Source organism: Elephantulus edwardii, unplaced genomic scaffold (genome assembly GCF_000299155.1).
Source record: "Elephantulus edwardii isolate Elephantulus edwardi_28Jun2011 unplaced genomic scaffold, EleEdw1.0 scaffold00237, whole genome shotgun sequence".
Lineage (NCBI taxonomy): Eukaryota > Metazoa > Chordata > Mammalia > Macroscelidea > Macroscelididae > Elephantulus > Elephantulus edwardii.
Genome location: NW_006399987.1, coordinates 2,250,378 through 2,277,564, shown reverse-complemented (window position 1 = coordinate 2,277,564; position 27,187 = coordinate 2,250,378). Strand labels below are relative to the sequence as shown.

Sequence of the window (27,187 nt, the reverse complement as noted above, 5' to 3'; positions counted from 1 at the left end):
TGTCTGTGAGGCCGGTGCAGGATAGGACAGAGTTCAGATCTGATGTTCATTCGGTCACTATGGGTCGTACTCGACTTGACCTAACAACAAAAACAGAATGAATGAAGGAGCCCTGGTGGCGTAGTGATTATGCACGCAGCTACTAATCAAAGAGTCTGCAGTTCAAATCTACTCCTTGGCAGGAAGATGTTGTGGTCAGCTTCTGTGAAGATGACAGCCTTAGGAACCGAGTGGGCAAGCTCTGCTGTGTCCCCTAGGGTCATGATGAGTGTGAGTGGACGGGATAGCCATGAGTGAGATCATGGGGGTAGGGGTCGTTGGCATGGGCCTCAGCCTGCCGATATAGAGACAGAAGATTGATGTGTTCAGGGTGGTCTTCAGAGGCTGCTCCTTTGCTGTGGGACAGACCTCACTCGACCCCATCCTCAGCGCTGAAGCCTGGGTACTGACAGACTGTCCATCTCCAGCCAAGCAACTGTCCAGAGGATGCCACTGTGTCAGTGGGCGACCACCACCCGAGGCAGCAATCCTGATGGGGACGGAGCACAGCCCATGGTCTCCTGGGGAGGCCTGCGGGTGCTTCTGCACTGGGCCGGCCCAGGTGGCGGGGATCCCTGGGTCACCTTCAGTGAAGCCACCCTGATGGCCGAGGAGATCTGCATCCACATCGCACACAAAATCGGTGAGTGGTGGCCGTGATCGACGTGGCCGTTCGGGGTGGGGGCAGCGGAGGCAATGGCTGGGTCCATCCTCCGTCCATCCCTTCATCTTTCTCTGACAACTCATTCAGCAGACACAGAGTGAACACCTACTGTTTGCTGGCCCCCAACTCCCCGCCCTGGTCGAGCTGGTGCCCTAGTGGGAAACAAAGAAAGGAGGGCGGGCTAAGTTTTTGTATGGAACACTCTGCAATGAAGGGACGTGGGGGGACTGGGGGTGGTGGAGAAGGCCTCCCTGAGAAGGTGATATTCAAGCGAAAACAAGAGGAGCAATGGAGATAGGTAGGGGGACAAGGTGCCAGGCTGAGGGGACAGTCAGAACAAAGACCCTGAGGGCGAGAGGGAGGGAGGAGATAGGGCCTTAGAGGTCCCGGGAGGATGTTGGCTTTTCCTAGAACGAAGTGGGAGCCCTGGAGAGGGCTGTGAGCAGAGGGTGCATGTGCATGGGCTCCTGTGAGAAGAACAGATTATGGGGGTCACAGAGGGAGCTGGGGGAGCCAGAGTGAGGCCACCTTCGTGTGGGAAGATGGTGGTGACCCCCTGCCAGTCTTAAATGCCAGAGAGAGGAGTTGAGAATTTATTTTAATTTTTTTAAATTTATTTATTTTTTAATTTTAATTTTTTTCGAATTTTCGAATTTTTTTTATTATTAATTTCAATGAAACTTTACAGAGACTTTGGATTTTCATTCATTCATAATCAAAGAGTCTGCAGTTCAAATCTGCTCCTTGGCAGAAAGATGTTGCGGTCAGCTTCTGTGAAGATGACAGCCTTGGGAACCGAGTGGGCCAGCTCTGCTGTGTCCCCTAGGGTCTCGATGAGTGTGAGTGGACGGGACAGCCCTGAGGGAGATCACGAGGGAGACTTTCCAGTCATTCATTGTTGCACTTTTCTCCCTGCCCACTCCTCCACCTCCCCCCTAGTACACTTTTCTCTTTGAAAAGTAAAAGAAAAATTCTTTCATTGTTATACAATCCCTCCCCCCAAGTCCACTCCACTGTGCAGCCTTCGCTCTGGACTCCTGTCGTGTTAATAATACTTAATCACATATCCCTTTTAAACAGTTTCCTCCCTCATCTATTTCAATGCAGTATATATTACTTCTCCTATCTTTCTCAGTCTCCCCCCAACTCCAATGTCAGTCCCGTTTTACAACAGTAGCACCATGCAGTATTTGTCCTTTTGTGACTGAGATATTTCACTCAGCATAATGTCCTCCAGGGTCACCCATTTTGAATACTATTTCACGAGCTCCTTGTTTTTCAATGCAGCGTAGTATTCCATTGTGTGAATATACCAGAGCTTCTCTATCCATTCGTTTGTTGATGGGCACTTAGGTTGTTTCCAGCGCCGTGCTATTGTGAACAAAGCTGTGATAAACATGGGTATGCGTTATTATTTTTTATGTGTGTACTGTCAAATCAGATCTGACTGGTACATGAGGACAGTGCCCCTCCTTCTCCAGCAGAGCTTCTGGTGGATTTGAAACACTAGAGTTTTATTTTATTTTGTGGGGTTTTGGTAGACATTTACACAGCCAATTGAGTTCCCATATGACGGTTTTCCCCACGTTGTTGCGGGGCATCGGTTCCACGTTTTCACAGTGTGCTGGTGCTCGCTGTTTCCAGTCTGTTTGCTCTGTGTGCCTTCATCCAGTTGCCTTTCCCTGTTCTGCCTTTACATCTTGGCCTGCGGGTAAATATCGGCTGTTTGGGCTCCTGTGATTGGTCATTTAAGGGAGCACATTACTCATGGGTGATACTGTTTATTCTATAAGCCAATCTTTTGGGCTGGAAGGAGCTCTGGTGGCTTCGTGTATAAAGGAGGAGTTGTACTGCCAACCCAGGCAGGTATGTGGTTCGAATCCACCAGCTGCTCCGTGAGAGGAAGATGGGCCGTCTCCTCTTGTACAATTTCCAGCTTCTGAAAACCTGCTGGAAGGTCAGCTGTGAGTTGGTTCTGACTCAGCAGCGTGTGATAACAACAACATCGAGCTGAAAGGGGACCTTGTGGAAGTAACTTCAGGGGCAAATGGCATCCGAGGACACTAGTCTTGGGGGTTCCTCTAGTCACTGTTGGACCAGCAGGTTTAGATTTTGAATTTTGGTTTGCATTTTCGTCCATTCTCTCTGGAAGCTTCTCTTGTGTTCCTGGCCAGAGTGGTCCGTAGTGGGAGCTGGGCACCATCTACTCCTCTGGTCTTGCCTTAGAGGAGGAGCTCTGGTCACGTGGTCCGTGGGTGCACCAGTAACCCCAAGCCAGTGCCTGTCTGGTGGTTCGGATCTAGCAGCAGCCGCTGTGGATGAAGATTGAGAACCTCATCCTCCTGTGTGATTTAGAGACTCTGAAGCCCCACTGGAGGGTCAGCTGTGAGCTAATGCCCCTCAGTGGCAGGTTTAGAAGAGGCTGTAGCTGAGATGGGCGGTTTCGTGGGTTGTTAAGTCTGTGGACTAGTTCCTTCTCTGACTCTCTGGTTTCCTTCATTCTCTTTGGCTCCAGAGAATCAGAGTCCAATAGCTGTGGAGTTTAGAGTTTAAATGTGCCTCCTGAGGGTCGTGGGGGCCAGCATGGCAGGACCTAGCCATTCTTCCCTGGATGAGCTGAGAAGTGTCAAAATGTGACTTAATTGTCAGAGGACAGGAAGGCCTCTCCCAGGGGTCTTATGCACCCCACTCTTCAGACAATTCTGGCCCTAGTGGTAAGAAGCTGTGCTGAGATGCCGAAGGCATATGGTTCGAATTTACCAGCTGTTCCATGGGAGAAGGATGGGCAGTCTCCCCCCATGAGATTAACTGCCTCTAAAAACCCACTGGAGGGTCAGCTACGGGTCGGTTCTGACTCGATGGTACACAACAACAACGCCTCCACACCCCTCACATCTGGGCCCTCCAGTAGATTTCCACACTGCCCTGCTCTTCACCGCAGTGACCATTCCTTAAAAGACTAGCACAGAAACAACAAATGCTGGTGAGGTTGTGGAGAAACTGGAACACTTATTCACTGTTGGTGGGAGTGTAAAATGGTGCAACCGGTATGGAAGGTGGTATGGCACTTTCTCAAAAAGTCACAAATAAAAAAAAGTAAAAAAAAAAAAAGTCACAAATAGAAATACCATTTGAAAGTGCAACAATGAATGAATAGAAATCCACAGTTTCTATAAACTTTCATTAAAATTAATAAAAATTGTTTTAAATAGGGGGAAAAAATACCATTTAACCCAGCAATTCCACTACTGGGAATATACCCCAGAGAGACCATAACTGACATCCAAGCAGAAATATGCACACCCATGTTTATTGTGGCTTTGTTCACAATAGCAAGGAGTTGGAAACAACCCAAGTGCCATCAACGAAAGGATAGAGAAGCTGTGGTATATTCACACAATGGAATACTACACTGAATTGAAAAACAAGGAACTCATGAAATATTATTCAAAATGGGTGACCCTGAAGGACATTATGCTGAGTGAATGAAGTATCTCACTCACAAAAGGATAAATACTGCATGGTGCCACTGTTGTAAAATGGGGCTGACATTGGGGTTGAGGGGAGACTGAGAAAGATGTGATAGATTATGTATGCTGCATTGAAACAGATGAGGGAGAGAACTGTTTAAAAGGGATATGTGATTAGGTATTATTGTCATGACAGGAGCCCAGAATGAAGGCTGCATAGTGGAGTGAACTTGGGGGAAGGGATTTTATAACAATTAAGGTATTTTTTTTTACTTTTCAAAGAGAAGAGTCGGGGGGAGGTTGGGCAGGGAAAAAAGTACAACAATGATTGAATAAAAATCCAAAATATCTGTAAACTTTCATGAATAATAATAATAATAATAATAATAAAGACTTGCACGTTAGCCAGGTGATTTGATACACGCCAGGCGGAGGGACCAGCAGGTGCAGAGGGCTCAGAGATCAGGTTCTGCTTGAGGAAGCAGAAGACCTTCAGAGGGACTGGAAAGTTTCAAGGGCTGGGAAGAGGAAGTAAGAACTGAAATGAGAGCAAAGTTGACAAGGGGCCACATCCTGGCCACTCTCTGCTAAGGGGGTTGGGCTCTCTCACGGAAGGTTAAAGCAGAGAATGAGATTGGTTCTGTGAGAAGTTCTGTCACAAGGAAAACATTCTCCTCCTGCTTGGGGGAAGTCCAGTCAGGTGCAGCAACCCTGAAGGGCAGTTTGATTTCATCTACTTGAATTGTAAGGAGCCCTGTGGTACGAGGGTTAAGGGCTCGGCTGCAAACCAAAAGGTTAGCAGTTCAAATCCACCAGCTGCTCCACAGGACCAAGAGGTGGCTGGCAATCTGTTTCTATAAGGAAGTGGTTGTTAGGTGCCGTTGAATCAGCTGTGCTCTTCAGCACTTTAATGAGGTCCATGGCAGCACATTCGCCCAGTGCGTTATGTCATTTGGTTTGACTCTTGCATGGGTCTTGTGGACTCAAGTAAAATGAAATCCTTGACAACTTTTCTCTCAATTTTTCTCTCCATCTATCTGGAGACTAAGGTAGGCCTGATACAGGCCATGGTCTTTGCAGTCATTTGCTATGCATCGGAGAGCTGGACAATGACTAAGGAGGATAGCAGTAGAATTGTGGTGCTGGAGAAGAGGATTGAATATACCATGGACTGTTAAGACAATGAACAGGTTCATCCTGAAGAGGTTTAAACCAGGCTACTCCTTGGACTCAAGCATTCTGACACCTCGTCTGACATACTTTGGACATGTTGCAATGAGGGACCAGTCCTTGGAGAGAGACATCATGCTTGGGAGGGTGGAGGGACAGCGCAGGAAGAGAAGACCCTCTGTGAGGTGGATTGATTCAGTAACTGGGGTAATGGGGGTGGGTGTGCTGGAGGCAGTGAGATTGGCACAGGACAGAGTAGGGTTTAGGGCTGTTGTACATAGGGTTGTTATGAGTCACAAGCGACTCAACGGCACATAACACCACCACCACATGTTAAAAGGAAGCATTAAGAGAACATGGAACTGTAATCCCAGAGGTACATGGTTCAAATCCACCAGATGCTCTGCTGGAGAAGGAGGGGGCAATCTCCTCCTGTACCAGTCAGATCTGATTTGACGGTACATGTAAAAATAATACAATAAAAATTAAAAAAAATTTAAAAAAGAACATGGAAAGACTGTGTACACAGTCACTGTACCAAAAAGAATTGGCTGTCACAGAAGAATTTCAAGAAACAACATAATAAAGAAAAAAAAAGAAACAACATATGATCAAGAGGCAATGGGGACATTCAGTCTACTCTAAAGGAATTGACAAAAAACAAGGCCCCTGGAATTGATGGAATGCCAGTTGATGTATTTGAACAAACAGATGCTGCCCTGGATGTGCTGACCAGGTTATGCCCTAAAATCAAGAGGACAACCACCTGCTCAACTGACTGGAAGAGATCCATATTTATTCCTATTCCAAAAAAAGGTGTCTGACAGAGTGTGGACATTATTGAACAATATCACTAACATCACACACAAGCAAAGTCCTCCTGAAGATTATCCAGAAATGGCTGGAGTATCGACAGAGGACTACAAGAAATACAAGCTGGGTTCAGAAGAGGTCATGGCACTAAAAACATCATTACCAATGTCAGATGAATCTTGGCCGAGAGCGAAGAGTCCAGAGGAATTTCTACCTATGTTTCTTTGACTATGCAAAGGCATTTGACTGTGTGGATCACAACGGATTATGGCTAACCTTGAGGAGAATGGAAATCCCAGAACACTTGATTGTGCTCATGTGAAACCTATACTCAGACCAGGAAGGAGTCCTCAGAACAGAGCAAGGCAACACTGAACAGTTCAAAATGAGGAAAGGACTGTGTCAGGGATGTGTCCTGTGTCCACACCTTTTCAATCTATTTGTGAAACATTAGGCTTTGTAAGGAGGAATGTGGCATCAGGATTGGAGAAAGACTCATCAACAACCTGCACGATGCTGACGAAACAACTTTACTTGCTGAAACTGAGGAGGACTTGAAGTACTTACTGCGGAAAATCAAGATCTTTAATATGGGTTGAAGTTCAGCATCAAGAAGACAAAGATTCTCACTACTGGGCCAGTTGTCAGCACCGTGATAAGATGGAGAAGACTATTGAGATTAATTATTTCAGTTTGTTCGGCTCTACAATCAGTACTTTTGGCACCAGCATCCAAGAAATCAGAAGACAAATTGCACTGGGAAAATCTGCTGTCAGGGACCCCTCCAGAGTACTGAGAAGCAACGATGTTAGTCTAGAGACCAAGGTGCGCTTGATCCAGACCATGGTCTTCGCAGTTACTTCTTATGTGTCAGAGAGCTGGACAATAACTAAGGATGACAGGGAAGAATCGATGGCTTTGGGTTGTGGTGCTGGAGAAGAGTCTCGGAACATACCATGGACCGCCAAGAGAGCAAACAGGTCTGTCCTGGAGAAAGTGAAACCAAGTTTCTCCTTGGAAGCAAGAGCTCTGTCTCACATACTTTGGACACGTGGCCAGGAGGGACTGATTCATCGTGCTCGGAAGGATTAAAGGACAACATAGGAGAGGAAAACCCCAATAAGATGGATTGACACAGTAACTAGGGTAATGGGGGTAGGTGTGTCGAAGTCAGACTGGCTCAGGACAGGGCAGGCTTCAGAGCTGTTGTACATAGGGTCGCTGTGAGTAGCAGGCGTCTAGATGGCATATAACAACAACATGATGTTGCCTATTGGTCCAATTGTGAGGATTTCTGTTTTTATTTATGTCGAGTGTAATCCGTACTGTACATAAGTCTTTGAACTACATCAGTAAGTGCTTAGAGTCTTGTTTTCTGCAAACAAGATTTTGCCATTGTCATAGAGTAGATTATTGATGAGTCTTCCTCTGATCCTGATGCCACATTCTTCTTCAGATAGTCCAGTTTCTGAATACAGACTGAAGAGATATGGTTAAAGAATGTAACCCTGGTCAGTCTGTCCTGACCCGTTCATAGTCTGTTATGAACGTCTAAATAAACCTCAGTTTCTCTTGCAAAAAAACAAAAACAAACAAAAAGAATACAACCCTGACTCACATCTTTCCTGATTTTAAACCACACAGTATTTTCTTGTCCTGTTTTAACAGTTGCATACTGGTTCACATACAGGTTTTGCATAAGTACCATTGAGTCTTCTGGGATTCCCATTCTTCTCAATTTTATCCATAATTTATTAAAAGGCACACAGTTGAATGTCTTTGCATAGTCATAGAACACAAGTAAACAACTCCTGGTAGTCTCTTCTGTCAGCTAAGCTCCATATGCCACCAGCAATGTCGAGTCTAGGATGAAATGTGGCAGCTCTAAACAGTCTTCTCTGTACCCCCTGAATCACATGTGCTGAGTGTCTACAGGAAGTGTCTAGTGGAGTAGAATTGCTTGGTCCAATAAATGCACATTGCAATTCAATGAAAAAACTTACCTGTTGCCATCAAGTTGATTACAACCTATGCTCCATGGCGTTTTTAAGACAGAGAACTACCAGAAATTCGAGCTGGATTTAGAGGAGGCTGTGAACCAAGAATATCATTGCTGATGACAGGTGGGTCTTGGCTGAAAGAAAATATCAGAAAGATGTTTATTGTGTTTTACTGACTACGCAAAGGCTGTGTGGATTATAATAAAATATAGCTAATATTAAGAGGGATGTGAATTCCAGAACACTTTAATTGTGCCCATATGAAAATATTTAGGCCAAGAAGCTGTGTAGTCTGACAGAGTGAGGAAACACTGAATGGTTTAAAATAAAGAAAGGTGTGCGACAGGCCTGTATTTTTTCTCCATGTCTGTTCAGTAGATTTGCTGAACAAATCATTTGAGAGGCTGGACTTTAAGAGGAGGAATGTGTGGGGGGAAATAATAAAAAAAAATAAAGAAAAAGTAGGACTGTGGCATCAAGATCAGAGGAAGACTCATCAGCATACTGCATTATGCAGATGACACAACCTTGCTTGCCAGAAAGATGGGATAAATTATGTATACTGCACTGAAACTGAGAGAGAGAACTGTCTAAAAGAGATAGATGATTGGGTATTATTGTCATGACAGGAGTCCAGAACGAAGGCTACCCAGTGGAGTGGACTTGGGGGGAGGGATTGTATAACAATGAAAGAATTTTTCTTTTACTTTTCAAAGAGAAGAGCGAACTGGGTGGGCAGAGAGAAAAGTGCAACAGTGAATGAATGGAAATCCAAAGTCTCTGTAAACTTTAATTAAAATTAATAATAATTTTTTAAAAAAAGAATAAAGTGTGCCTGATCCCAGGGGCAAGGAAGATGGCAGGAGGATGGAGTGATCAACCCAAAACTTACATCATTTTTGCCCACATCGTATTGGCCAGAAAACAGTTCATAGGCTTTGGCCCCATCCTCGCTGCAAGGGAAACTGGGAAATGTAGTTTTCTTGTGATGCCACAGCTGGGTTAATGCTTCTGTTTTCTTGTCTTCCGTGAGCATTTGTTGACAGGTGAGAAGGTTATGGGATGGTGTGCAAAGGGAAGTAGAAGGAGTAGAGGCTCATAGGACTGATGGCAGCAGACTTGACCCCTGACCATGTTTTTCCTCTGTTCTAGGCATTACCCCATCTTGCTTCAATCTCTTTGCTCTCTTCGATGCCCAGGCCCAAGTGTGGTTACCCCCAAACCATGTCCTGGAGATCCCCAGGGATACCAGCCTCATTCTGTACTTCCGCATGAGGTGAGCAAAGATCCCCTGAAAGGCTCTTTCCGTATTCTTCTGTTTACCTCCTTCCTGGAGCTAAGCTAAGCCGTGCTGACCCCGGGCCCCAGCACTGGGCAGTGGCCACGGGAGCCACAGGGCAGTGTGGTTGCACTCAAGAGCCCCCTCTGTGCCCCCTCCCTGCCTGCAGGTTTTATTTCCGCAACTGGCATGGCATGAATTCTCAAGAGCCAACTGTGTACCGCTGTGGGGTTCCTGGGGCTGAAGCATCTTCAGATCACGCGGACCAAGGGCTACAATTCCTAGACCCAGCCTCCTTTGAATATATCTTTGAACAGGTGTGAGCAGGGCTTGGGGTGGGGGGTGACTATTTGTGGGGACTCAAGAGCCACTGAGAGACATTTACTCCTACCTAAGTTCAGTATTTATTGTCAGTAGATTTCAACTCTTGCCATCTGGGAGCCTTTGCCTGTCTTATGCATGGAATGTGCTCTGATTGATTAGTGATGTCTGCCAGAGGCACGGAAGTTGGCAGAAGAGATATGCATGCTGCCTCTTTTCCCTTTCTGGACAATCACTGTTCACCCCTTCTCCAGGGTTTTCCAAAGGGCAGTGAGTGAGTTCTCACACCTCCCTTTCTGTGGTTCCTCTCCCTCCAGGGCAAGCATGAGTTTGTGAATGATGTGGCCTCACTGTGGGAGCTGTCGAGCGAGGAGGAGATCCACCACTTTAAGAATGAGAGCCTGGGCATGGCTTTTCTGCATCTCTGCCACCTCGCTCTCCTCCGTGGCATCCCCCTGGAGGAGGTGGCCAAAAAGATCAGGTGACCGGGAGTGGGGGAGCGGCTCTGAGTAGGGCTTGAAAATATCTGAGCTTCTGCAGCTGGGGAGGACCTTGCATCCTGGGCTTGAGGAGAGCCCGAGTGGCAGGGACCTGGGATTCAAGGCTTGCCACGCTGGTGGTCAGGTGCAAGGCAGCGGATGGTGGAAGGGAATGCACTGAAGAGAGGAAGGGGTGGGGGGACCCGATGAAAACACACCTAACAGAAGATATGTCACCTCAATAATTTCTACATGCGCCTATTGTTAAAGACCCCTGGTGGTAACATGGTTAAGTATTTGACCATTAGCCAGATGGTCAGCAGTTTGAAGCTACCTCTCTCCTCCTGCAGAGAAGGTGGTGGCCGTTGGCTTCTGGAGAGATTGACAGTCTTGGGAATCCTACACGCAGTTCTCTGTCCTGTAAAGTCGCTGGGTTCTGAATCAGTTCAACAGCAAGGGGAAAGTGTCTTTCTCTTGCTTTGTTGTTGTTCTTTTCTGGGAAGGTGTCTTTTATTAGTGATCACATTGATGATTTCAAAACAAAACAAAGCAATACCTGCTTCTCTCAAAATGCCAGAGACTCAGCCAGCCAGCCTGTTGTTGCTGTTGGGTTCCTGTCAGCCCATGGAGAATTCTGTTCCAGAGGACTGTCAGTGGCTAATTTGGTGGAACCATGCTTTTCTTCCTACGCACTTCCAGGTGGACTTGAACGCTCCAGCCTTCCAGTTAGCACCTGATCAGGTCCCTGATGCTCACGTGATTTGTTAGGTGTCCTCGAGTTGGTCCTGATTCATAGCGAGCCCATGTGGAACAGAACACACTGTCGCGCCTGTGCAAACCTCGCCTGTTGCCACTCTGTTAGTCCATTTCCATGAGGGTCTTTCCTCTTTTCTTTTTTTTTTTTTTAATTGTGTGTGTACCGTCAAACCAGATCTGACTGGTACAGGAGGAGATTGTTCCTCCTTCTCCAGGAAAGCATATGGTGGATTTGAACTGCGCACCTCTGGGATTGTAGTGCAGCTTCTTGCCACTAAGCCACCAGGCCTTCCCAAGAGTCTTCCTCTGTTTTGAGCACCTGTCAGCTTTGCCAAGCCTGATGTCCTTCTCCAGGGACTGGTCCCTCTTGATAAGTGACTTGCCCAAAGTCAAATCGGATCTGACTGATACAGGAGGAGATTGCCCCTCCTTCTCCAGCAGAGCACCTGGTGGATTCGAACCCACCATCCCGTCTTCTAAGGAACAGTCTGGCATATCACCCTCCAGAGCTCATTACATGTTAGAACTCCGGAGTCCCGGTGCCCGCACCACCCCGCCTGCCCCCCTCTGCTGGCCCTTCATGGTTTTCTTTCCACGTTTATAACGTGACACCTATTTTCTAAGCTCTGCGGCTCAGCAAGGTTAAGCCTCTGGCGCCTGGCCCCTGCCAAGCCCCTGACTGGCCCCCCACCCGTCGTCCCTGCAGCTTCAAGGACTGCATCCCGCGCTCCTTCCGACAGCAGATCCGGCAGCACAACGCGCTCACGCGCCTGCGCCTGCGCCGCATCTTCCGCAGGTTCCTGCAGGCCTTCCAGCCCAGCTCCGTCTCCCAGCAGCTGGTCATGGTCAAGTACTTGGCCACGCTCGAGCGCCTGGCGCCCCGCTTTGCCACCGAGCACGTGCGCGTGTGCCACCTGGAGCTGCGGACGCAGGCAGAGGGGGAGCCCCACTCCATCCCCGGCCAGGGGCAGGCTTCTCTGGACCAGGGACCCCAGGGGGCTGCCGGCTCCGCCACCTACGAGGTGCTGGTGACGGGCACCCGGGGCATTCAGTGGCGGCCGGTGCAGGCAGAGGTGAGCAGGGCATGGCGGCCGCCTCCTCCACTCTGGGGGTCCAGGAAGGGCTGGGGGTGGGCGGCCCTTGGTGACGTGTGTACTTAATGTATGTGAATGCCCAAGACTGGTTTCTTCCCCACTGGCTCCTGGAACTGTTTCTTGGGGAGTGACTTCATTTCTAGGGTCTGTATAGGGAGGAGCTCTGGAGAGGTGTAGTCCATAGGGATTTGTTAACAAAAGGGCTAATGCACCTCTCTGCTGGTTCGAATCCCCCAGTGGCTCTTTGGGGGAAATGGACAGTCCCCTGCTCAGTATACAGCCTTGGAAACCCAGTGGTGGGTCTGTTAGAAATTGCTCTGACTCAACGGTAATGAGTGAGAATCGTACCTCTGGAGAGGCGCATTCTTTTTTCTTCTTTTATTATTAATTTCAATGAACATCTACAGAGATTTTGGATTTCCGTTCATTCATTGTTGCACTTTTCTCCCCACCCACCCCACCCCCACCCCCAGTTCACTCTTCTCCTTGAAAAGCAAAAGAAAAACTCCTTCATTGGTATACAATCCCCCTCACACGCACCCCCATCCTGAGTATACTCCACTCTGCAACCCTCATTCTAGACTCTTATGATAATCATAATGCCCTAAAATCTATTACTTTGAAACTATTCTCTCCCTCATCAGAGAGGCTCATTTTTATTTGCCCTCCTGAGGGTCAGGCTTCTGGAATGGGCTTCCCTTGTCCTGCCCCTGGACCTCAGAAGCGGGATTCCCTGGGCTGGTGGGCAGGTGTCTGCAGCCTGGGAAAAGCACAGCGCAGGAAAGGCCTGACCACGCCATTCACCGCCTTGTGTGCCGGACTTCCAGGCTTCCTGTGACAGCGCGGGGAGCAGCAGGCGGCGTCAAGCCCTACCATTTGGGAGGAAAGCCCAGGTCCAAGAGGTGGACGCTCAGCCAGCAAGCAGGCCGAAGGGGCTCCCCTGGTCCTCCTTCTGTGACTTCCAGGACATCAGCCACCTGGTGGTGAAGGATCACCGTATCAGCGTCCACCGGCAGGACAACAAGTGCCTGGTGGGGCCCGGGGCTGGGGCCAGGCTGGGCCTGCAGGGCCTGGGACACCCGCCTGAAGGCCTGCTGTCCACAGGAGCTGACGCTGCCCTCCCGGGCCACCACCTTGTCCTTGGTGTCACTGCTGGATGGTTACTTCCGCCTGACGGTCGACTCGAACCACTACCTGTGCCGCGAGGTGGCTCCTCCACGGCTGGTGATGAGCATCCAGGATGGGATCCACGGACCCCTGCTGTGAGTGCCATCGGGGCTGGGGGACAGCCGCCACCCTGGCTGCCACCTTGAGCGCAAGACGTGGGGCATGCGTGACTTGGACATGGAGGAGTGTGTGTTCACGTGTGTACCTGTGCGAGGGCATGTGCACCACACGTGTGTGCTTACATAGGTGTACATGCCTGTGTTTGTACTTGTAAACGTGTGTATGCACGCGTGTACACACACACACTGGGGCTTTAGGGAGAGCGAGTCTGGGTGGTTGTATCAACATGGGAGTGTGTGTTAGGGACCATCCTTGTGCACATTGAGACATGGAACAGCTGCTTCTGGTTGTTTCTTGGTGCTGCTGTAACAGAAACCCCCCCCAGGCAGGGGGTTAAAGAACAGAGTTAGCTTCTCACACTTCTGGCCGAAAGTCCCCATCAGGGTGCCAGCCGTGTGTCACTTCTTCCTTGCCGGTAGCTCCGGGTTCATGTCCTCGGCTTGTAGGTGGTCCTCACATGGCACGTGGCTCCCACGTGTGTCTCCCCAAGTCCATTCTGGTCTGTTTATAATTGAGAAGTGATGACATTAAGACCTGCCCAATCAGGACGGCCAGTTACCATGCACACAAGTCCCTATTTGCAAACAGAATCCTCCTGACAGATGCCAAGGCCAGGATGGATCTTCAGAGGACATGATTATGTCTGTCCCATGGCTGTGTTGGGGGTCCACTGATGCTTGTGCATGGGACAGGATGGGTGACAAGGGGGACCAGGTGTAGGACAAGTGCTTGTGGGCCATTGTTCAGATGTCTGTGTGGGTACTTGGGCCTCTGCGGGCGTGTCTTCCAAGGCATTGCGCCTGTCACTCTGAGTAACTATTTTTTTTTTCATTTTAATCAAAGTTTATAGAGACTTAGGGTTTCCGATCATTAATTGTTGCACTTTTCTCCCTACCCACCCCCTGCCCCCCAATTCACTCTTCTTGAAAAGTAAAAAAAAAAAACTCTTTCATTGTTATGCAATCCCTCCCCCTAAGTCCACTCCACTATTCAGCCTTCATTCTGGACTCCTGTCATGACAATAGTACCCAATCACATATCCCTTTTAAACAGTTCTCTCTCTCTTCTGTTCCAATGCAATATACATCATTCCTCCTCTCCTTCTCTGTCTTTTCTCAACCCCAATGTCAGTCCCGTTTTACAACAGTGGCACTATGCAATATTTGTCCTTTTGTGACTGAGATATTTCACTGAGCATAATGTCCTTCATGGTCACACATTTTGCATAATATTGCATGAGTTCCTTGTTTTTCAATGCTGCATAATATTCCATTGTGTGAATATACCACAGCTTCTCTATCCATGCGTGTGTTGATGGGCACTTGGGTTGTTTTCAGCTCTTTGCAATTGCGAACAAAGCCACAATAAACATGGGTGTGTGTATATCTGCTTGAGTGGCAGTTATGGTTTCTTTAGGGTCACTCTGAGAATCTCTTAACGTGTGTGACTATATAAAGGCCCCTGTAAGTTGTCAGCTTGTGTGGTCAGCGGGCAAGCGTGTGATGTCCTGCGTGCTGCTGGGTAAGGATTTCTGATCATCAGCTTGTCTGGCTGTTGGCCCAGTGCCTGGATGTCCCTTCTCCTGCCTGGGACAGGGGACTCAGCCCCTGGAGGTGTCCAAGGTCATCTCTGGCCCCGGTCCTCCACCAGGAGAGGGGGAAGTGATGTTGCCCTTCTTAAGGCCAAAAGCTCTGTCATGTCTGTGGGCCGTGTGCATGTGGGAGCCCCTGAGGCCATGTCACTTCATACTTGCCTGTCTTTGTGACAGTTGTCCTCGCTGGGTGTGCAGCGTTGATGTCCCCACGTGACTCAGCTCCAGCTGTATCTGCGGTTGTTGTCTTTTTTGAGCTTGACCAGCTATCTATTCTGTGTCCAGCTGCTGTGCCTGTGTCTCTGGGTGTCTGCCTGTGACAGTTGTTAGGCCTGGGCCACTGTCACCGTGTGAGCCCCTGAGCCTTCTTTGTCCCACCTAGATGAGTGCCTCCACTCCTGGCAGGTTCCCTGCCTTCATTGCCAGGTGTGGGTTCCGCATGGCCCTGGAAGCCTGATGGTGTCCTTCTGTCCACCCCTCAGGGACCCATTTGTGCTGGCCAAGCTCCGGCCCGAGGACGGTCACTACCTTGTCCACTGGAGCACCAACCACCTGAACCGCCTCCTCCTCACAGTGGCCCAGCGTGACCAGGTGGGCCCGGGTGGGCCATGGGCAGGCGGGGTGGGGGTGGGGGGCCGGGGTGCTGTTGCCTGGATCCCCGCTGACACCCCTCAACTCCCAGCAGGGGTTGCGCCTGCGGAAGTTCACCATTGAGCAGCAGGCCGGCACCTTCACGTTGGATGGGTGGGACCGGTCCTTCCCCAGCGTGGGGGCGCTGCGGACGGCCCTGCAGGGCTGCTCGCTGCGTGTAGGGGACCACAGCTTCTCCCTGAGACACTGCTGCCTGCCCCGACCAGGAGGTACAGCAGGGGCCCACAGGGCGGGACTGGCCCCCATGGGGGGGGCACCTCAGTGACTCGGCCCCCCACCACCAGAGCTCTCCAACCTCATCATCCTGCGGGGGCCGCGGGCCGGCTCCAGGCCGCTCAAGCTCAGTCAGCTCAGCTTCCATCGCATCCGCCGGGAGGACATCACCCAGGTGTGAGCGTGGCCCGGCAGGGGCTGCTGGGGGTGGTACATGGGACCACAGTGACGTTCTCTCCCTCCTGTTCCCCAGCTGTCCCACTTGGGCCAGGGCACCAGGACCAACGTGTATGAGGGCTTCCTGCGTGTAGGGGGCGAGGGCCCTGAGGAGGACAAGGAGGATGATGGGGACCCCCCTGAGCCCAGTGGGGGCCGTGGGCAGGAGCTTCGAGTGGTGCTCAAGGTGCTGGACCCCAGTCACCATAACATTGCTCTGGTGAGTATGGCTGGTCAGGGGGCCATGGGGGGGGAGCAGAGCGGCAGCCACCTGACCTGCTCTGTTCCCGCAGGCCTTCTACCAGACAGCCAGTTGGGGGGTGGGAAGTGGGGGGGTGGGGAGCAGGGCAGCAGCCACCTGACCTGCTCTGTCCCCGCAGGCCTTTTACAAGACGGCCAGCAGGGGGCGGTGTGCGCGGGGAGCCCCTGACCTACCTGCTCTGTCCTGCAGGCCTTCTATGAGACAGCCAGCCTCATGAGCCAGGTCTCCCACGTGCACCTGGCCTTCGTGCACGGGGTGTGCGTGCACGGCTCTGAGAGTGAGTGTCACCTACGTCCACTGTCCCTGGTCTGCCTCCTACTCCCTGCTGTGCCCCAACCTTCACCTCCCCCTCCCCTACTGCACCCTAACCCTCAGCCTGCACCCCCTTCCCTAGCTATGCTTTGACCTTCACATGTACCACAACCCCTGGCTACACCCTGACTCCATTTCAGGCTCCAACCACCACCTAAACTCCTCTACCGCCCTGTGCCCTGCACCCTTCTGTCCAAGTCCATTAACACTGTGACCCCGTAGAACCCTAGCCCTATTCTCTTAGACTTCAGCTCTGTAAATGAACCCTGCTCAGAGTCCTACCTCTGCCCCTCTGCAGGTCCCTCAGAATCCCTGGGTCACCCAGCCCCCAGCCGCATGTCTCTTTGTCTCTTGCCTTATACCCCCCAGCATGGGCCCACCCAGACCAGTCACTCCCAACCCCACCCTGTACACCTCTGCCCCCTCCCCAAAACTCGATCCTGCTGGTTCCTGCTGCACCCTTACCACGTCCAGTTCACCTCTCCCAGCCCCAGCTCCAGCCTCACCCCTCTGCCCCTGCACCTACCTCAGTGCAGACCTGGGTGCATTTCTCTGCTTGCCCCCGCACCCCCCACCCCTGTCCTGACAACCACCCACCACAGTCCTAGTCTGTAGCCCCCTGCCTCAGTCCTGCCCTGGAATGTGGGTCCAGTGGGAAACCCCTGGAACATCTGGGCCTTCGCAGACATGCTAGTGACAGAGTTTGTGGAGCACGGACCCTTGGACACGTGGCTGCGGCGGGAGCGGGGCCGTGTGCCTGTGACCTGGAAGGTGGCGGTGGCCCAGCAGCTGGCCAGCGCCCTCAGCTACCTGGTGTGTAGCCTGGAGACAGGTCTGGTTGACGGGGGAGGGCTGGAGAGACCCCAGTGCACACAGTGACCCTGGGAGAGCTCCCCCTGGAACTCTGTTCTACAGAGCACACTGCTTTCTACGTAACAGTTCCTAAGCATGTTGATTCACGACATGCATTACGATCTCCACCAAGTCACATCGGATCTGACTGGTACAGGAGGAGATTGTCCCTCCTTCTCCAGCAGAGCATCTGGTGGGTTCAAGCCGCGCACCTCTAGGATTGCAGTGCAGCTTCTTGTTACTAAGCCACCAGAGCTCGCCCCACATCCTCCTGTTGTTTACTGTCTCCCTTGGCTCTTCATGCCAGCCCCTTCCTGCCTTCTAAGCTTTATCCCTGGGCAGATAGTGCCTTTTGATCCCTGACCCCAGAAACTCTTCCAGCACCCCACCTGGTGTCAGAACCTCTTAAACTCACACACCCTGTGGCTCCCGTCGCCCTCTGGAGAACGCCCTGCTCCTCAGCTTGGCGTGCCAGGCCTTGCTGAGAACACACTTGTCATCCGTCCCACCCTTCTGCTCAGTCACCTCGTTTCTAAGCAGCCCCCAGGCACTCAGTGCTCAGGGAGCACACCCTGGAGGCTCACCCTGTCCCAGACCGTGTGGACATATCAGGCAGAAAAACAGAAGTGTGTCCTGGGAACCAAGCAGTTTAACGGGGAGAGACCAACAAGACAATGTGCACAGTAGTTGTTAAAATAACCACAAGGACCTGTGATTACACATTGTCTTCAGCTGAGGGGCTGGCGGTTCTAACCCACGAGCTGCGGCAAGGCGGAGAGATGGGCGGTCTGCTTGTTTAACACGTTGCCGTACACTTTCTAAATTGACGACTGTGCTTAGAAACACATTTGCTGTCATTTGTGGCAACGTGTTAAAGAATACAGCTCTGGAAACCCCATTATTGTTGCACACCAACCAATTGGAACTGAGCCGTAACCGAGCCACCAGCTGGTTTTCAGAGGCAGTAAACTAGGTGATTGCCCATCTTTCTCTCACTGACCACCTGGTGGATTCGAACCACAAACCTTTGCATTGGTAGTGCAATTCCTTACCACTCAGCCACCAGAGCTCGCTGAAAACCTTATTGGGGGCTAGTCCTCTTCTAGAGCGTTACCTACCGTAGTTGGATTTCACTCACCCACAGCGAGTTTAGGAGTGGCACAACGGTTAGGCACTTAGCCGCTCACCCAGAGGTTGGTAGTGCAAACCCACTGGTGGTTCTACTGATTTAAAACCCGGCAATCCGCATAGGGGCCCCTGGGGGGCAATTCTTTCCCATGAGATCAGTATGAGTGGGAATCGACTGGAGGCACCGAACAGCCCCAGGCAGAGCTGACAAAGTGGAGAAGAGCTGGAGTTCGGGAGGAAGGTCAAGGGAGCGTTTTCTCTGCTCAGGTCCGCTGAGGGCACTGAGATTGGAGGGAGAGCAGTCACCGGGTGGACGCCCTGGGGAATGAGCCGGTGGCCCAGGTTTGAGGACAGCAGTGACCTTCTCTGGTCCGCCAGCTCTGTACCCAGTGGTGCCCTGTCACAATGTATTAGTATTCTGATAAGGACAATGAATGTCCTTACTACCCTGCTGTCCTTAACAGCCGGGGCTGCCTGGATCGGGGACTGGAATAGGGTCTGCACCCCCACCCCCATGAGGACACCCCTCTCCTGCCCATCCTAGGAGGACAAGAACCTGGTTCACGGCAATGTGTGTGGCCGGAACATCCTGCTGGCTCGGCCAGGCCTGGCAGAGGGCACCAGCCCTTTCATCAAACTGAGTGACCCCGGCGTGGGCCTGGGAGCCCTCTCCAGGGAGGGTGAGGACCCAGGCAGGATTGGGCTTGGGGCAGGCCTCCCAAGGTGCTCCTCACCTTCGGTGACCTCCAAACCTACCCCCCTCCAGAGTGGGTGGAGCGCATCCCCTGGACAGCTCCCGAGTGCCTCTCCGGCGGGGCCAGCAGCCTGAGCACCGCAGCCGACAAGTGGGGCTTTGGAGCTACGCTCCTGGAGATCTGCTTTGACGGTGAGGCCCCCCTGCAGGGCCGCAGCCCCTCCGAGGTATGGCCACAGGACCCTGAAAAAGGCTTGGCCCATGCAGGATTCGGTGGGGGACCCAGAATCCTTTTGCATATGGCCTTTGGGGATGACTTACCACCCTGATTTCATAAGGTGTTTGCGGGGTTCAGATGCAAGAACAAGCACTCGGAAAGCCAGCCAGGGACAGGTTGTTTGGCTCCAGGAGCCAGGGCTATGAAAGGGGAGGTACACCTGGGGGGACCCCAAGGATACCCCACCCTGACAGAGCTGCCAGAGAAAGGTTCATGAGGTCACAGGCTACCCAGTGACAGTGCAAGTTGTGCAGGGCTTGGGGCCCTCTGGGAGCCATGGTTTCAGGGGCTGCCTTGGGGGGCGGAGGGAGGAGGGACCAGGAGCAGAGGTGAGAAAAGGTACAGCACGTCCAAGTCAGCTAGACTTGGATTCCAGTCCTGACTCTGCAGCCAGGGACAAGTCCTCTGCTGGTGGCTGAGCCTCAATGGCCTTATCTGTAGAATGGGAAGAACAGGGGCAGAGACCTGGCCAGTCCAGGCCTGCTGTTCTCCTGAGGCTGATCCCCCCTGTGAAGGGATCCTGACACTGGAGGGCTCTCTGTCCCCCACAGAAAGAGCGTTTCTACCAGAAGCAGCATCAGCTGCCCGAGCCCTCCTGCCTGGAGCTGGCCACCCTCACTGGCCAGTGTCTGACGTACGAGCCAGCCCAGCGGCCGTCCTTCCGCACGATCCTGCGGGACCTCACTCAGCTGCAGCCTCAGAGTGAGTCCTGTCCCACCTCCAGGACCCGGGGCTTGGGGACAGGGTAGAGGAGGTGGGACCCCACCAACAAGGACCCTTTGCTGATTCACGGGAGGAGAGCCTACTGGGAGCCTGAGGAATGTCTTCCATAGAGGCAGCTTTTGGGGAGCATTTAGACCCTCCTTGTTTTTATTCTTTCCAATCCTGTTGAAAAGCTGGGTCCTTAGGATATTACAGTACCCCTCAGTCGGTTTTGATGCAGCTGGCTCTGTGCCTTTGGGATAAGAGTTGAAATTTACATCTTCTGCAAAATTTTAGGGCAAACAAACGATTTCCTCACCCCTGGGGTAAGATGCAGGGTACTGGTGTCCACTTCTTGTGCACCCTAAAACATGGGCCAGTGGAGAGGGAAGAGGGTCAGGCCTCACCCTCTGCACCCCTTCCAGACCTCCAGGACTTGTTGGCTGTGAATCAGGACTTACCAGCATCAGACCCTACGGTCTTCCACAAGCGCTATCTGAAAAAGATCCGGGACCTGGGCGAGGTAAGGATGCGGCCTAAGCTGCCAGGAAGCCACCTGGCAGAGGGGAGTTGGGGTAAGCTAAGAAAACCTTCTATCAAAGCCTGGATAGCATGATGCCTAACATGGGGTGACTCCATCAGCTGCTCTGTGAGAGAAAGATGGGCAGTCCCCTCCTGCAAAGATTTACAGCTGTGGACATCTGACAGAGGTCCACTGTTAGCCTGAAGCCACTCATGGGCAAAGCTTAGACAGTGTGGCTGGAAGCGAGATAGCTGTGATGGGTTAGGACATTAAGTATTGACGTTAGAATGATCTGGAAATTGGGTACCTGAGGATTAGAGGAAGGAGCCTTGAAAACGAGTAGTTAGATGAAGGACTTTATCTCTGAACGCTGGAAATCAGGTTGCTGTGGGTTTTGGGTGTTGTTTTTTTCTTTTTCATCTGTTGCTTGTTGTTTAGCAAGTTACTAGAATTTCGTAAGGAGGTGCCCATATAATTCAACCCTTGTGCTTTATTTCTTGAAGAAGAAAGTTACTTATGGGACTAAGTATTTAAGGAAAGAATTTTTTTTTAAATTTAAGGGAAGCTAAGTAACTTGTTATGCGTCGGAGTTGGACAATGACTAGGGAGGATAGAAGGATTGATGACTTTGAGCTGTGGTGCTGGAGAAGAGTATTGAGTATACCATGGACTGCTAAGAAAACGAAGAGGTTCAGCCTTGTTGTTGTTGTTATGTGCCGTCGAGTCATTTGCGACTCATAGTGACCCTATGTACAACAGCCCTAAACCCTGCTCTATCTGTGCCAATCGCACTGCCTCTGACACACCCATGCCGATTACCCCAATCACTGAATCAGTCCACCTTATAGAGGGTCTTCCCCTCCTGCGCTGTCCCTCTACTCTACCCAGCATGATGTCCTTCTCCAAAGACCTGTCTCTCCTTACAACATGTCCAAAGTATGTCAGATGAAGCCTCAGAATCCTTGCCTCCAAGGAGCAGCCTGGTTTAATCCTCTCTACGATGAATCTGTTTGTTTTCTTGGCAGTCTATGGTACATTCAATACTCTTCTCCAGCACCACAGCTCAAAGGCATCAATTCTCCTATCCTCCCTACATCCCTAAACCCTTCTCTCTCCTATGCCAATAACACTGCCTCTGACACACCCATCCCGATTACCCCAGTCACTGAATCAATCCACCTCATAGAGGGCCTTCCCCACCTGCACTGTCCCTTCACCCTCCCAAGCATGACGTCCTTCTCCAAGGACTGGTCCCTCCTTGCAACATGTCCAAAGTATGTCAGACGAAGCTTCAGAATCCTTGCCTCTAAGAAGCAGCCTGGTTTAACCCTCTCTAGGCTGAACCTATTAATGCCTTTGAGCTGTGGTACTGGAGAAGAGTATTGAATATACCATGGACTGCTAGGAAAATGAACAGTTTTGTCCTGGAGAGAAGCCCCAGAATCCTTGCCTCTAAGAAGCAGCCCAGTTTCATTCTGAAGCTTCGTCTGACATAGGAGAGAGAAGGGTTTAGGGATGTTGTACATTGGGTCGCTATGAGTTGTAGGCGACTCGAAGGCACATAACAACAACAAGGGCTTTTTTGGAGGAGGGTCTAGGGAGATGTGGGCAGGGCCACTTCTCAGCTTCAGAACCAAAACCCAGACCCACTGCCAGGTTCCCGTAACATTGCCCTTCTTCGGGTTTCTGAGACTTGTATATCTTTATGGGAGATTGGACATCTTTCTCCTGAGAAGCATCCAATCAGATTTGAACCGCTCACCTTTGGATTAGCAAGCCAGTCACCAGAGTTCCTTTGGCGGGACGTAGGGCTTTGAGTTGTGATGTCATAGAGTTCTGAATATCCATCCCATGGACTACCAAAAAAAACTAACAGATATGTCCCGGGAAAGGTGCGGCCAGAGTGTTTCTTGGAGGCAAGGATGACCAAGCTTGGCCTTTCATACTTTGGTCATGTAGCTAGGCGGTGCAATTTCTTGCAAAAAGACATCTTTGGAAAGATGGAGGGTGAGCGAAGACGACCTCCAGCAAGACGAATTGACACTGTGACTTCAGCAATGGGCCCTAGTGTCTCAGAGATGAGGATGGCGCAGGATAGGACAGGTTTCAGGATGGCTGTCCACAGGGTCGCGATGAGTAGTACTCAACTTGAAGGCACCTAACAACAGGGCTTTGTAAAGTATACCTGGGTCGGTGGCTGAGGGGTCTGCGAGGCAAAGGCAGCCTTCTCTCGATGGGTCTAACTGTCTTGCGTGTTCGCGCTCTCTGACCAGGGTCACTTCGGCAAGGTCAGCCTGTACTGCTACGACCCGACCAACGACGGCACTGGGGAGATGGTGGCCGTGAAGGCCCTCAAAGCAGGCTGCGGCCCCCAGCTCCGCTCGGGCTGGCGGCGCGAGATCGACATCCTGCGCACGCTCTACCACGAGCACATTGTCAAGTACAAGGGCTGCTGCGAGGACCCAGGTGGGCGGGCCAGACTGGCCAATCAGGCTGCGAGGACCCCAGGTGGGCGGGCCATTGGGGCCAGCCTGGCCAATCAGGGTACGGGGCACAGACTTGGCCCGGGAGGGTGGGCCAGCCTGGCCGATTGGGTCATGCAGCCGCAGGCTGTGCCCAGGTAGGCGGGCCCACACTGCCAGCTTGGCCAATCAGGCCACGGAATCTCAGGCTGTGCCCGGGTGGGCGGGGCGCGTGTTGCCTCTTCCCACCTGGAAAAGTTGGGCTGGTTAGAGGCGGGTCCATCCCACCTGGATCAAGGGCCAGCCGTGGACGGGATTTGGCGCCTGGGAGCCCAGCGTTGGCCCTGCAGGGCTGGGGAGAGGGGACTCTTGTCTGCTGACCGCCACCAACGCTCCTCTCGGTGGCAGGCGAGAAATCAGTGCAGCTGGTCATGGAGTACGTGCCCCTGGGTAGCCTCCGCGACTACCTGCCCCGGCACAACGTGGGACTGGCCCAGCTGCTGCTCTTCGCCCAGCAAATCTGCGAGGTGGGCCCTCCCTCCGCTGCAGCGAAGTTCCCTCCGGAGCGCTTGCCCGCCCCGTGCTGCCTCTTCTTGCTTGGTCTTTCAGCGTGACCCATCCAGGGCCCTGTTCAGTTGCCCTTTCGCTTGGCCACGCACCACGCACTCCTCTCCCAGGACCTCACCTGCCAACTTGGCCAGCAAGCCTGGGTATACTCCCTAGGAAGGTGCGCTGTTTTAAAGGCTGCGCCTTTCTTGCCGCTTGAATCCAGCAGCTGTGCCCAGGGAGAAAATATTAGTGGGCACCGCTCGAGATTTACAGCCTCAGAAACCCAGTTGGAGCGTCAGTTATGAGTTGGTTCCAGCGAGCTCTGTTGGCCTAGTGGCAAGAAGCTGCACTGCAATACCAGAGGTGCCTGGTTTGAAACCAGCAGATGCTCTGCTAGAGAAAGAGGGACAATCTCCTCCTGTACTAGTCAGATCTGGTTTGATGGTACACACACAAAAAAAGTAATAAAATTTTGGGGGAGCTCTGGTGGCCTAGTGGCAAGAAGCTGCACTACAGTCCCAGAGGCGCACGGTTCGAATCCACCAGATGCTCTGCCGGGGAAGGAGGGACAATCTCCTCGTGTACCAGTCAGATCTGATTTGACGGTACACACAAATAATACCAATCAATTAGTCAATCAATCAATAAAGAGTTGGTTCCAACTCCTCCGACAGCGAGTTAATTAGCAAGCCTGGGTCCTTGGGATGCCCTTGCCCAGGCCTCTCTGCCTTGACCCCACCCCGACTTCCCAGCTCTGCCCGCTTTTGCTCAGCCCTGGCTGCCATCCTGCCTGCTCTCGGGACTGGGACCCCTGCACTTGAGCTGGGTCTCCAGTCACCGTCACCACCCTCTGCGCCCCGCCCCCAGGGCATGGCCTACCTGCACTCGCAGCACTACATCCACCGGGACTTGGCTGCGCGCAACGTGCTGCTGGACAACGACAGGCTGGTCAAGATCGGGGATTTTGGCCTGGCCAAGGCGGTGCCCGAAGGCCATGAGTACTACCGCGTGCGCGAGGATGGGGACAGCCCGGTGTTCTGGTGACCAGGCGGGGCAAGGGGCAGGGTGCCGGGTTCACGTGGAGCAGACAGGGTGGAGGGGACACATGTTGGTCCTGCTGACCTTTCCTTTCTCGGATGGCACCCCAGCCGAGGCCAGGGAGGTCCCTCAGCTCGGAGGTGAAGGCTGACCCTCCTCTCTGTCTCACCCCTCCCCCAGGTATGCCCCCGAGTGCCTGAAGGAATGCAAGTTCTACTATGCATCAGACGTCTGGTCCTTCGGGGTCACGCTGTATGAAATGCTGACCCGCTGTGACTCCAGCCAGAGCCCCCCCACGGTGAGAGCCTGGCCCCCACTCTCTCCAGGAGTTCTCTAAAGGACTTGTTGTGTACCTTCGAGTCGGAACCGACCCGTAGCTGATCCTCCAGCGGTTTTCATAGGCTCTTAACCGCACAGGAGGAAATTGCCCATCCTTCTTTCTCAGAACAGCTGCTGCTGGCCTTGAACCACATGCCTTTGGGATTGCAGCGCAGCTTCTTGCTATTAGGCCACCGGAGCTCCCTAAAGGAGTTAGAAAGGCATATATTCAAATCCCAGGCCCTCACACCAACTCTAGCAAGCAACTATGAAGCAATTATGAGTCTCAGTCTTCAGAGCTGTAAAATGGGTCCTTTCTAGTGCAGAGAGCTTTTGACTGTCGTTGACGGAAATCCCGCTCAAATTGACAAAATTGGACCAGAAAACGCTACTACTTTTTTTTTATTCCCAGCATGGCAGGGGCAGGATTGATCTTGCGCTGCTGCTGTGAGTAGGGCGCCAGTTCTGTTCTCTACAGTAGCGCTGTCCTGAACAGAGGTATCCCTGCCTTTCGAGCTGTGGTAACTAGGATTCCCTTCCCGCAAAATGCTCAGGACTGCCCTCTGATTGGCCCGCCTTGGCTCCTGTGCCTACCTCAGCCTATCACTCTGTAGCCTCTGCGGAGGAGTCACGAGTATGCCAAGCACAACAAATCAGGCAATTGAGAAAAGAAAACCAGCATGTTGTGAAGAGTAATAGTAATTACAGACACTTGATTCCGATGCGTTTTTGAGATGTGCATTATCTGCCTGGAAGGCACTGTGGGTTATGCATTGAGCTGCAAATGGAAGGGTCAGCGGTTCAAAGCCACCAGTATCTCCTTAGAAATCAGATGAGGCCATCCGCTTCTGTGAGGATTTACAGCCTGGCAAAACAAACCCTCTGGGGCACATTGCTCTGCCCTCTCGGGTTGCTTTGGGTCAGAGTTGCCTTAACAGCTGTGCCTCGAATGTGGTGGATTATTTGTCCCCCTTTCACAAGAGTCCTAGGCAGTGGAGATCGTTATTGCCCCATTTTACAGATTAACAAAACTGAAGCCCAGTAAGGTGAAGTCCTAAGTCCAGATTCAGGCAGCTGAAACGTGGGAGAGTTGGACCCAGGACCCATGCGGTCCAGCTCCTATGTGGGAGCCATTGACCTGAACACAGCACCACTTTTTTTTTGGGGGGGGGAATAATAATTGTCTCTCCTTCTTTAGAAATTCATGGAGCTCCTAGGCTTCACTCAGGGCCAGATGACAGTACTGAGGCTCCCTGAGCTGCTGGACCGAGGGGAGAGGCTGCCTCGGCCGGAGGCATGTCCGTGTGAGGTGAGCCCTCTCCGTGACCCTGCCCTGCCATCGGGCAGTGCAGAGAGCAGGGCTCACAGCCCCACTTCTTCCCTCGCCAGATCTATAACCTCATGAGGAACTGCTGGGAAGCAGAGGCCTCCTTCCGCCCCACCTTCCAGAACCTCATCCCCATCCTGAAGACCGCCCACGAGAAGTACCGGGGCCAGGCCCCCTCCGTGTTCAGCGTGTGCTGAGGTTGGGTCAGGTTCCCCAGACGGGAGTCCTCCACACCCACCCTGTGCCTTACTCCTCCCTGGACACGCCGCCTCTGTGAACTGACTTTCCTCCTCTAGTCATGAGGCTCTGAGGGGCTTGGGACGGGCAAAGGGCTAGTCAAGCCTGTGGAGCTGACCCTCTTGCCTTCTCTGAACTCCTGCCTTTCCCATTCACCCTCCACCACCCGCGCATGAATTCCTCTTTCCTGGAGGCTGTAGTCCTTGGGTCCCTTGTTTTTCCAAGTTGGCATGGGTCTGCTTCTGCGGGAGCCCCAACTTCTTGTTGCACCGTGGAGTAGGAACTGACCCATAGATGACCCTCCAGCTGGTCATCAGAGGCACTAAGTCACCCTGCGGGAGATTGCCGTCCTTCTGTGGAGCAGCTGGTGGATTTGAACCACGTGCCTTTGGGATTGCAGGGCAGCTTCTTAACCTGTAGGCCACCAGGAAGCTGCAACTAGAATTTGCAGAGGAGGAAGGAT

General features: G+C 52.1%; 1 protein-coding gene across 1 annotated transcript; it reads left to right on the top strand.

Moving 5' to 3' along the window:
• Positions 1-486: 486 nt before the first annotated feature.
• Positions 487-26,684, top strand: TYK2 (tyrosine kinase 2). The gene is made up of 23 exons (XM_006898767.1): positions 487-682; positions 9,309-9,432; positions 9,605-9,752; positions 10,074-10,237; positions 11,698-12,064; positions 12,913-13,116; positions 13,190-13,347; positions 15,446-15,590; positions 15,649-15,823; positions 15,899-16,002; positions 16,081-16,263; positions 16,495-16,582; positions 17,303-17,430; positions 19,142-19,277; positions 19,364-19,518; positions 20,120-20,270; positions 20,696-20,793; positions 23,067-23,259; positions 23,664-23,782; positions 24,672-24,844; positions 25,023-25,140; positions 26,359-26,469; positions 26,550-26,684. Exons 1-23 carry the CDS (start codon positions 487-489, stop codon positions 26,682-26,684), a joined length of 3,573 nt encoding a protein of 1,190 aa, XP_006898829.1.
• Positions 26,685-27,187: the final 503 nt, after the last annotated feature.